At 40.7% G+C, this 11,912-nt stretch overlaps 2 protein-coding genes across 4 annotated transcripts in view; both read right to left on the bottom strand.

The window, feature by feature from the left end:
* LOC113479585 (AF4/FMR2 family member 1-like) overlaps positions 1 to 11,912 on the bottom strand; it is a 320,468-nt gene that overhangs the window by 248,489 nt on the left and 60,067 nt on the right. The window lies entirely within an intron of this gene.
* Positions 3,084 to 11,912, bottom strand: part of NUDT9 (nudix hydrolase 9) — an 11,824-nt gene continuing 2,995 nt past the window's right edge. The window contains exons 1-8 of one of the 3 annotated variants that reach the window (XM_026847745.1): positions 11,885 to 11,906; positions 10,166 to 10,402; positions 8,175 to 8,270; positions 7,309 to 7,395; positions 5,864 to 5,975; positions 5,297 to 5,443; positions 4,966 to 5,050; positions 3,084 to 3,720 (exon numbers count right to left, since the gene is read on the bottom strand). In XM_026847745.1, coding sequence (XP_026703546.1) covers positions 3,545 to 3,720; positions 4,966 to 5,050; positions 5,297 to 5,443; positions 5,864 to 5,975; positions 7,309 to 7,395; positions 8,175 to 8,270; positions 10,166 to 10,359 — 897 coding nt within the window. In that variant the 5' untranslated portion in view covers positions 10,360 to 10,402; positions 11,885 to 11,906 and the 3' untranslated portion in view covers positions 3,084 to 3,544. Of the gene's footprint in view, positions 3,721 to 4,965; positions 5,051 to 5,296; positions 5,444 to 5,863; positions 5,976 to 7,308; positions 7,396 to 8,174; positions 8,271 to 10,165; positions 10,403 to 11,884; positions 11,907 to 11,912 lie in introns of those variants that run through there. The other 2 variants (XM_026847743.1, XM_026847744.1) reach the window with 2 other exon arrangements.

Raw genomic sequence — 11,912 nt, 5'->3', positions numbered from 1 at the left:
GCCTTAAAAATATTCACGTTTGGTACAGGCCTAAGCTTATTTATGTTATTATCATTCTAGATTCTCAACTTATGGAGCCCTCAAACTTTAAAGAAAAAAATAAACTGTAAGCAGTAGCAACAAGATTATATCCAGCGCAACAAGGCCCATATCTTCTCCATTAGCTATTTCAGCTAACAGTATAACAGACACTGAAGGTTACTAAGTTCCCTTTGCAAAATCATCTTTACTTTCTAATGGGAAAGCAAAAAAATAAAAAACTGAAATGAAGTACTTGTATTTCTTTAAGAAAAAAAAAAAAAATCAAGCAAGAGGTATTATACCTTACTGTAAAAGAAAATTCTTTTTCTACAGGTAGTAGTAGTGAAAGCTCTGGTTCAGACAGTATGGAGGACACAAGTATTTTCTTTGTAAATTAACAGACTCTCACTAACATTTCTAACATTTGTATTTATTGGGGATTTTGGTACTGAACCAGAAAATACTGACACAAGATGATTTTCTTTTCACAGCAACCAAATACACTCATGAAAGCTATTGGTCACTTCTTTAGACACCCAGGCCACAGAGCTGCTCTGTAGGCTCATGAAGCTCAAGTCTGAGGTAACCAAAGTGTCCAGTAGACAATGGGACATAAAACTGCAGGAAGCTCCAGCTGACCAGTGGGGACACAGAGAGCAGCTTCAGAATGACAAACTACCACAGAAGCAAGCTGGGGAGGAACTGTGATTTACCTTTGAAGCTCAAGGAGAGTAATCAGTTTGCTTTCTGATTAGCAGACATGCCTTCTATGGGGTAACTTGGGTTTTTTTTATTACAAAAACCCCTCTATTTCTTCAGCTTGAAAAGAGGTTACAAACTTTCTCAAAATTCTGCTGCTTTTCCTTAGAAATTCTTGGAGTATCTGGGTGTCCCAATCCTTGGAGATAGATGATCTCTTAGATAATTTTAAAAAGTAGTTTAGGGTGAGTTAGATACAGAAAACAGAGCTGAAAAAAAAATCACTTTCCAATACATTTAACTTGCCTTAATATGCAAGTTAACATCACCCATATAAAACAGTTGACCATTTTCCAGAAGACGTGCCAAACAAGAAGAAATGCCACTATACTTGCTTAATTATAAACTTTCAATATTTGTAATTATACAGTAAATTTCAGGACACAAATATCTGATTAGTAAGGTACTGGGATACACATAAAGTAACTGCATTCTCTACAGCACACCATCCAAAAATCACACACTCCAGCTGAAAACTGTCTAACCAGAAAGCTTTCCTGGAAACATGGCAATCCAAAAACATACAGCCAAGTCCACTTAGCCTGTCCAAAAAAAAAAAAAAAAAAGATTTAACACAGGACCAGCAAGGACTGAAAAGACTTTTTACAGAAATTTTGCTTTCCAGGAATAATGCACCTGCTATGAAAACACTTCTCATCGAGTATGGTACTTTCAGAATTGAAAGGATTTTCTCCTGTTTTCATCTTTAGTACCATGCATTATGTTAAGCACTTCATATGTAAATAGTAACATTCAAGAAAAAAAACCATGCTATTTCGACATGCCACAGTATAGTCACCCTGGTTCTCACCCATGATGAGCAGCACATGAACTTAAAAAGGGTCTGCTCTTCTGGTCATGCTTTCAAAACCCAATGATACTGCTAGGGGCCTGCTCTGCATAACATATTCACTGCACACTAAAGTAACTAATTCTAACTCTACAGACACCTGGAAAACTACAGATGCCTCCTACTGAACACTATTAGTTCTAGATAACCTTCAACTTCCTACAGCTCCTTCCTACCTTTTGTCTCACCAGTGCACTAGAAACTGAGGATAAGTAACCACCAAATTGTGTTTCACATGCCCACCTGAAGCCAGCATGTGTTACAGCACACAGCCCTCTCAAATCTTGTCTGATTATTTGTTAAGCTTGAATAAATGCTGAGCATTGAATTTCTTAGCTGTCTTCATCTCAAGAAAAAAAACATACTCAAGTCATTTCAGTGATCCTGTTTCCAAAGACCAGCAGTAGAAAGGGAACTCCTGAAGCTGGCTAATGCCTTTTGTCCATTCTGAGTTTCACAGGTTTCCTCAGGTCTTCATTCGACCCTACCAGATACTACTGTCTCTATACTATGGCAAGGACAGATTAATCAAAATGGTTTCCACCTCAGCAACCACCAGATCTTACCTACAATTCAAAGACAGATTTTTGCATAAACCGTGTCTATGGAAGCTTCTAGCAACAGAAAGCATTTATGCTGTTTTAGTAAGACTACAAAAGAAATCAAATGTGCAGGAAGAGGTGAGCCAGGATTGGAAGAAAAATTAGTAGCTCCTAGCATTGCCTTTTCTTTTGAAAGGAACATACTAATAACTCTACAAGATTCCCAGGGTTCCCTGTATAAACACATGAGTCCTGCAGATTTCATTAGATAACTGGAAGGAAGGAGTTGCATTGAAAAGGAACATGCCTTAAAATCATTCATTAGTTAAGCAGGACATAGCCAACAGCCTCAACAATGCATGAGTGTGTCACAGGCATACAAGGCAATTCCAGACCATGACATTTGTCACTACTGTACTTCAATACATGGCTCAAAAGTCATTAAGAGCCCCTCCCCAGATCTCAACTTCTGTTACCTCTTGATACTATTACACAATTAACAGCAATTAGCCCTTGATTAAAAACACATGGGGAAGTGACAGTAACTGTTGTGCAGCTCTTGTTATCAGCATAAATGCCACAGAAAGTCCACATCAGCCTCCTGACTGCAAGTTAAATTACTTAAACTGTAACAAAACCACCACAATTTACATGATTACACTTCAAGGCTGCTCTTTCCAATGATCCTGTTTATGGCACAGTCTCCCCAACAGCTGTACTGTGATAAGCAGTGGAATGAGAATAAAATCGAAATCCAGCTCCGAAAATCAGTCATCAAGTTACATCCTCCAACAGTTCTCTTTTTAAAGACACTGTCAGATATTCAGATATGAATACCATCCATACTGTAAGCTAGAAAGCAATTAAGTGTGAAAACTAATCTCTCAAAATAGAAAAATCACTGAAAAGACAAGTGAAATGACTCAGTAAAGAAACTTCACTTTATTAGGTAGCACTTAAGTCATTATTCAGGTTATCATCCCACAAGTCTCACACTCCTCAAGGATTCATACTCCTGACAAAAAATCAGTGCAAAAATACAGAGCTAAAGCGAGCAACCTATTAACTACAACCAGTCAGAATCTCAGTGTTGCCAAGCAAATCTGCAGATATCATGAAATGGCTGCAAATAACGAAGATGAGCAAGCAAAACAAGGTAACAGCTCCACATTCATCTCATTTCACACTGGCTGAGAAATCAAAAGAAGCAATCTGAAGTCTTTGAAAAAACCTCTATTCCTCACTGCCAAGTGTTTTTGCCAGCTGAATTTCACAGAATTTTCATTGAATTTCCACTGAAAAGGACAATGTCATCTGTTTCAAAGCTGGAAAACATCTTCTCCCCTTGATGTCCATCAGTTCTCCGTTTACATCACTCATGGCACTCAGGACCAGGATCCTCACTCCAGTGGGCTCCCCGTTTCTCAGTCACAAGCTTAATGAAGTAGCTATGACTTGCATACAGCTCGAGCTTCTCACTGATGTCAACCCACTTCACCATTCCAGCATCATCACCTGCTTCCAGAGGCAAATTGTCCATTGTCTCACCTGTTCACAAAACAAGAGTTAGGACATGCTATTGCATGTTCTTTCCTGCTTTTTCTTCTCACATCTGATCAGTTCCATCCTTCCATGTAGCTCCTTCACAGGCAGCAACCTCAACTACTTCTCAGAGAAGAAGCTAATTAAGTTGTTCACTGATCTGTGCCAGAAACCTTTTTCATACTTGCACTATTTTAAGGCAAATCTGGGTGGCAGATGTTGTGTTAACCTTGTCACCACTCCTAGGGTACCAGCAAGAGCATGACAAGTTACTAGAAAATCACCAGTTTAGCCAATCCCTCTGCCTTGATTTTTGTTTGTTTGGCTAATATTTGACTGCTTCCTTTCTCAGGTACTATTCTACAGTACAAACTGAATTCTGAAACTTATATATGCTTACGGATAACCAGAAAAATTAAAATTTTACTAAAAGCGCCAAAATCAAAAATAGTACTTAGGGAGGGATGCAGAAAGGCTTCTGAATTGCTCTCCAAAGTTTCCTACTCTGTTTCAAAAAAGAGTCCCAGGACTTCACAGACAACCAAAGAAATGCTTTTAGAAGCATTATAAAATGTGTATTAGAAACAAAGACCAAAGGAACAGTATCTTCACTGTTTCTGGGGCCTGATAAATCAAAGACCAGTGACATGTGAAACTTCACCACTGATATCTACTACCTAAAACACAGTGGAAACATTAATATATGAAGTGACATAACCTAACTAGATAGATTGATCTGTTATCTTGGATTCTCATCTCTCCCCTTTTATAAGATAAATCTAAGAACTAACAATGTATACCCATTCCTACTGATTTATAGAAGCAAAATAAGGTACACCAATCACTCTAGCAGAGTAACCAAGATAAAAGGTCTCAGAGCAATTACACCACCAAAGCAATAAATACAATGAAAATCTACCAGTGACAAGAAGGAACCCTGGTCCAGTGTTCAATCTCTGTATGAAGGCACATGGTCCATAGCTTAGAACTAGCTAACAAATGAAAAACTAGTTCTCAGGCAAAGTCCATAAATTCGTTATTTCAAGACCGACAGAAACTAAAGGGGAACAACTACCTGTCATGGGTGAACATCTTAAGAGACAAGAGACCCTCACCCCTGTTGGTTTTAGTTCCAGTATTTTACACGACTTGCATGCTCCCCCAACCTTCATTGCCAGTCTCAGCCTGTTATACATCCCAATTTCAAACTAACATATAAAGGCAAGTAAAAGCACACATGGAGATACCCACCGGTTTCGTCATGATAGTTCACAGCCTCTGTCTCCATCCAGGCGTTATCAGTGTTACGAGGGTCATCCACGTACCCTCTGTACACCTACGGCACCGAACAAACCAAAACAAGCTCAGTGTCACAACAAACAAGGTGCAATCAATAAGATTTTTTTTTCCCCTCCAATACATTTGCCCTTACGGGCAGTAGTCCATTCCATTTCCTACACCATAACAACCCAAGCATCACAGCTTATTTTCATTTCAGCTATACTTTGACCAAGTTCCATACATCAGCTGGAAAATTTACATGCACAGCTCCAAAGTCTATCACAAAAGACACAGAGCTCACCACAAAGTGTTCCTGGCTGAATAGCTTGTGGAGTTGCTTCTCCAATTCTGCTTTTTCCTCAAGTGATTTCTGCAAGGAATTCAAGGCCTCCTCCTCAAATTCTCGCTTCAGGGTAGCAGTAATCTTCTCCCCTGGATCCACCATCCCCTTTGAGGGGGGAAAAGAAAATAGTTGACTATCTCTCAGATTTCACTTGGTTTTACTCCCCTTTACTGGTTTTAGTATATTACATCCACCGGCATCATACTGTGGACATGGGAGGAACTTTACACTTAGCTGTAAAGAGTGAGCACGTACATCCTTCAAAGCCTGCAACAGATTAAATTGTGCCTGCATCAAGCAAAAGACACTGTCAGAATTAAATACAAATACCACCTTGCAATGCAGAAACAGCAGAAGGCATACCAGCTGATGCTTGGGCAAAGCTACTTCACAGAGCATTTCTCCTCACCTCCACAACACGAGGTCGTTCATCAAAAGGTATGATTTTATCATGCACATGCCAGTCATCACCTTGTGGCCTTACCAGTAGGGAAATGTCTACTGTCTCCAAAGTTTTCCTCTTACCCCTGGAATGGCCCACTCCCCACAGTCTCTCCTCTTGATAGCTATGAACTGTAAGATGTTTTTGCCAGTAACCGGATGAGCAATTTTATTGCCTCGTTCGTCCCTCTTCCACCTGCAGCAAATGACAAACAAGAACACTCTTTGCTGCTTCTTGACACACAGGCTGGGAGAAGAATAGCAAGGTGCCTACACTGTCACCTGTGTGGGGGCAAATAAAGCAGAGAAAGAACAGTTATGGGGGGACTGGCAGATGCCGTCTGGCAAGGCCACAACCAAGGGCGAAGTTTTTCTCATGCCACTACCAGCTGTGTTCTTCTCAGCCAAAGGGGCAGAAACTTCCTAAGAGCTGCATGTCAGTGGCCGTGCTGAGGGTGGCAGCTCCTGTGAGGGCTGCAGCCAGCACATCATACTCACTGCAGAGCTCACTGAGCCGCACTTGTGCCTCTCCCTGACGAGAGGGTCAGTTGCCTTCTGCTAGAGCAGCTCCTCCGCACAGGCTGCAACAGCCCCAAACTGCCCACCCAGTGCCAGCGCAAGGCCACAACCCCTCACCACTGCTCTCAAAAAAAAAAAAAAAAAAAATCAAGAAGAGCTACCAATAGTTAAAGCAAAAAGCTATCTAAACAAAGACAAAACAAAACCAGAATTTCTTTTACTTTCAAGGAAACAACTCAGTAGTGTTGACAGCCTTATGAAAAGGGAAGTAGTAAAACATATTAGGATTATTTTAGCAGTGGTTCTGTCTTCAGCATGGCACTTCCTAGCTTGCACCTTTGTTAACTCTGCAATCTTTCCTGAATGCTTTCTTTGTGTAAAATAGTTAGCATGCACACACAGATCCTGCTGGTGAAAGCACCATTAAAACAGAGCATACGCTGACAAAAGAGTAGAGCCTAATCTCACCTCCTCCTATAATACATGAAGCCAAGTTAGTATTTCTTACAGAGCAAAACCAGGCACACTGCTTTTTATTTTTGCTGTTGAGTCATGATAGAAAAACCTATTTCTGCAGTTTAACATGCCTCATCTGAAGTCTTTTGGCATATTACATACACAATATCAGAGTAGCACGTAATCCTTTCAGTTTTTACATTCATTACTAAAGATTATTTGTATAATATATTTCTATTTAACTAAGCCTCCTGGTTTTTGGTTTGTTTAAGTCTGCTTCCTCAACATTTCAAAGCAATTGCTTCTCATTAGCAGTGAGTCCTTACTCTTTTCCAGAGACAACAACTAAGAGATTATGAAATTTATGTTCTGCATGTCCATATATCTATCCATTCAGATACCTGTATCTGAGGAGAAAGAAAGAGGAGATACATAGAGGAACACACACAAAAGGTCCATGAAAAGTAACAGGCTGTCCAGAGATACACAGAGAAAGCAAAATGCATGGGTGTTTTGCTCTACTGCAGGGCACCTTTCAGTCACCTGTCTCTTACCTAGTTACAACAGGATCAGCAGCGTGGTTTGGTCCCCAGCGCCCTAACAATCCTCTGCCTGTGAGACCAGTCCTTCCCACTGGATTTCTGAAATCAGTGGCACAGTACATTAGACATATTTACTTGCCCACATTCAAAATAAAATACTCTCAAATATCCTAAAAAAAAAAAAGAAGTTTTAAAGAAGTTTAAACAACAACAAAGGAAAGGATAGCAACATACATTCGGTGCCACCATGTGCTTTAAAGAGCAAGACAGACAAAGCACAGTTTGGTCCTTTATTAACCTCTTTTTGTGTTTGATAGTACAGGGAAAGGAAATACACAAAACAGCTTTGTCATTGCCAGATCTTGTGTCCTGAGATACTCCTGATCAAGCATTACACTCATTGTGCCCACAATCTTGTCTGAAAAAAACCTAAAGATGCACAGAGCATTCAATTATGTATAAATGGTAGAAAGAAAACAAATTATTTTTAGGTAAGATTACCTGTGCTAAGCCAGGATTTGTCAGTGGAAGGAAATACTCTCCCACTACACCACAGCACAGAAGTGGCACCAAAACTTCAGAGCCCAACACTTGATCCAAATGTGGGAAACAATTAATTCAACAGAGCCTACTAACTCCAGCATCACCACAACCCTCTGTCGTGGTAGTACTGGCTAACCTCTTAGTGCCTCTCTGCTACAACCTTCTTCCAGAAAGAACTCTCTGGCCCTGAGGTTATCATTTTTACTGTTTCTAGGAAAGACTATCTTGATTTTGTTCTAGCAGGTACCACATATCAAAACTGACAGGCCTGTAAGAGCTCTGAAACTACATCACTGAAATGAATACGCAAAAAAAAAAAACAAAAAACCACTTACCGGGGCCTCCCATTTTCAACCACATACAAGCCATTCAGACTCTTCCTTTCCACCTCTCCATCTCTCTCATTGAATTTGGGAGAAAAACCTTTATCACTGTGTGGAAAAGAATAAATTGAGGTAAGTTATAAATGCAGTACACCCCTCTGCCCAACAAAAGCTTGAAGGCCAACCACCAGATCAGCCTCCCCCATTTGAACAATGAGCAGTTTTTAACAGAACTTATGCTGCAGGCCTTCCCTTTTCTATAGGAGGCTATAAAGTTTCAACCTTTACTGATGACAGTTTCCCCATATTTAGTTCTGCAGATGTAAGTGTACCCCTCTAAAGTATTTCACATTGCATCTCTCTAGATTTTCATTTAGACAACGTGTTTCAAAGGTGTTCTTGTTAAGGTTAGAGAACACGGAAGGACCTTAGCCATTGATAAAACTTAAAAAGATTTTGCCAATTCAAAAAAACTGAGTAGAAATTTTTATTAGATATGATTTATCGGAGTTACAAGCTAATAATCACCAATTTTCAAAGTTAGCTTAATGTCAATCTCCTACGCACAGCTCTGAAAACTAGCAGAGAAGCAGCCATCATGTAAGTGTATTTCCCTTCCCAAAAGCAATTCCTCTCAAACTGTCACAGGTTTCAAATGACTAACTTCTTCCACACATAATTCACTAATACCTAAAAAAAACCCCCAAAAAACAAACACTCTGAATTCTCAAGTATTACCAACCTACTAAAACATTACCTGACATCTTCCCAACTATGCCTTGGCAGAACATCAGCAGTCCTACAGAGTCTGAGGAGCAGTGTGCCTTGCAATCAGCAAAATACTAACCACATTAAGAGCAAATAGAAGCACATGTTCACCCAGCAATGCGAAGCAAGGAAGGTCTCCCACTGAAACCACAATTGCAACTATCTTCTGATCTTTCTACCTAAATGTGCATACACAGGAATCACCATTTCACAGAATCATTGAATCATCTCGTTTGGAAAAGACCTTGAAGCTCCTCCAGTCCAACCATGAACCTCACCCTGACCACTCCCAACCCCACCAGATCCCTCAGCACTAGGTCAACCCAACTCTTCAACCCCTCCAGGGATGGGGACTCCCCCCCTGCCCTGGGCAGCCCATTCCAACGCACAACAGCCCCTTCTGCAAAGAAATCCTTCCTCAGAGCCAGCCTGACCCTGCCCTGGCACAGCTTGAGGCCATTCCCTCTTGTCCTGGTACTGGTTCCTTGGTTAAAGAGACTCATCCCCGCTCTTTGCACCCTCCTGTCAGGGAGCTGTAGAGGGCCAGGAGGTCTCCCCTCAGCCTCCTCTTCTCCAGACTGAACCCCCCCAGTTCCCTCAGCCGCTCCCCATCAGACCTGTGCTCCAGACCCTGCACCAGCTCCATTGATGAAGGGTCTGAACTAATTTCCCATTATCACAACCTACACTAGATGCATGCATCTAACTTCTAGCTAAGAAGCATACAGCAATCCCTGAGAAGATAATATGTTCACAGAATCAAAAATGAACATACACTTTCACAGGAAAATTACAATCATGCATTCAACCTGACACATTTCCTGCATCAGAGGGCTCAACTCAAGAACTACAATTCTACTTTAATTCTTTTCTCACCTTGCATTCAATCCATGAACAAACAACTATATTACAAAAATGTTATCCCAAATTCTTAAGGAAGATGATTTTTACTTACCTCACAACACAGAGAAGCAGCACTACAGTGCATCAACAGCTGTCCATTATTCCAGTTAACACTATTCTTATTCCAGTCACCAGCTCGGTAAAATCATGTCAAAGACTTTCACTGCTAATCCAAACCATTCAGTTCCCTAATCACCATTTTTCTAGTTCTTGACTTTCACAGATCACTATAGAATCATACATCACTTAAAACTGTTGGTCTTACTAACTCAGCTGATCACTATTTCTTGCTTTCACGTTCTCAGGTGAAAAGAGCCACAATTTTCACTCACTTGATCTGGGGATCTGCCCAATTGGGTCCAGCCAAAACAGACACCGCAGTGTACTCCACAGGATTATAATCTTTCCACTCATTCAGCCAGCCCACTTTATCTTCAGGAACTTGGCTACGTTCAACGTGTGATCCTGGATACGGGGAGGTGAGAGCTTTGCTGTGGTAGAACTTAACATTGCAACTGTTGAACATGTTAACAGGATGAAGACGGGACAAACAGTTTGCAGATGAGTTACTGCAAAGGAAAAAAAAAAGCACCTCATATTTCAGGCTTTAACCCTATTATTTAATCCCAGACCCACACAGTACACTACAGAAAGGGGAATGCACGAGGCTTTTTCCACAAAACAGCCCTCAGCAACATAGTATTGCTTCTTTCAGACATCATGCAAACCTATGTCTGGACCAACAAATTCTCTTGAAACAGAAGCACAAAGAACAGTGTGCTCTGCTAGACACACATGAAGATTTCACAGCATGAGTGAGAAACTGAGAACTAGAAGTGCCACTCTGGACTGTGTAGAACACTGACCAGTTACTAATTGTATACAAGGAACACTCAAGGATATTTATCATAAATGCAACAGGAAGGCCTGCTTGTGCATTAAATCTCCATACGTGGGTTTCACCCACAAACCAACCCAGCCTTACAAGTGCCCTGCTCTCACATCCAGTTGTAGACCTGCTAAGAGTAAGAATGAAATATCCAGTAGCCTGAGCAACACAACTCTACCAGTTGTCGTGACCATCAAAATATAATTTTGTGCAATACTGAGTAGGAAAACACATACTTTGTTTCTCAATTTCAGAGAAGGCTAGAACTATCAAACTAGCTAAGTTAAAAAAAAAACAAACCAAAAACTTGACATCTCTAGTGATTTTATCTTGCCATGGGTTTTTGGGAGGTGAAAGACCAGTCGGGAATAAAACAACAGCAGACTGGGTTACAGTGCCTGATCACCAGCTCTTAAAAACTCTACAAAGATTTCCTTCAACACACAAAGCAGCCTTCCTGTACTAATTTTTTTTTAACTACTACAAAAATAAAGAGGGTTACTCTAAATAAGAGACTCAAAGCTCAGCAAGGGTCTATAACCTATAAGAGCACTCTAAAACCAAGATATTTACAAGCTCTTAGTGAAAAGTTTATTTTTTTAATTCAATAAAAATATCTTCCAGCATATAGGGAAATGTATCTCTTCTGCAAAAACACATAAAGGTTTTAACAACGTAACATCTGTGCAAGGTGACGATGGAACTAATGTGCTTCAGATAAAAAAAGAAGCAAGCAACTCATCCATTACGTTTTGATCTCCGGATGTGAATATGAAATTATAACTAGAAGAAGAGGCCACGCTTTTTCAAAGACTGCTGAGGTGATGTTCTCAAGAGCAAAATTCAAACCACGAATCACCTGAGGCTCATAAAATCTTTAACACAGATAGGGAGAAGAGCATACTTCAGTGGGTGCCAACCTCCACACGCAGGTCAATAGAAGAAGCACTTTTATGTTTTTCACTAAATGCATCATTTTAGTTTTAAATTTTGTTTATGCCATGCCCAAAAGGGACACCCCCTCAGCTGCACAGCACACCCCATACCAAGCTCCCTCTCAGCACAGCAGCCCGGAGCTCTCGGCCCAGCCACGAGGTGGCTGCTCGCCCCCAAGAAGAAGGCACCCCTTCAGCGGGGCCAAACACCAGCAAAACCACCGAACCCGGGCAGGCTCCGAGACTCCGCAGCAC

This window comes from Athene cunicularia (genome assembly GCF_003259725.1).
Source record: "Athene cunicularia isolate RWA chromosome 4 unlocalized genomic scaffold, athCun1 chr4_part2, whole genome shotgun sequence".
Taxonomy (NCBI): Eukaryota; Metazoa; Chordata; class Aves; order Strigiformes; family Strigidae; genus Athene; species Athene cunicularia.
Note: the sequence above shows the minus strand (reverse complement) of the source record. Positions and strands in the feature narration are given on the sequence as shown.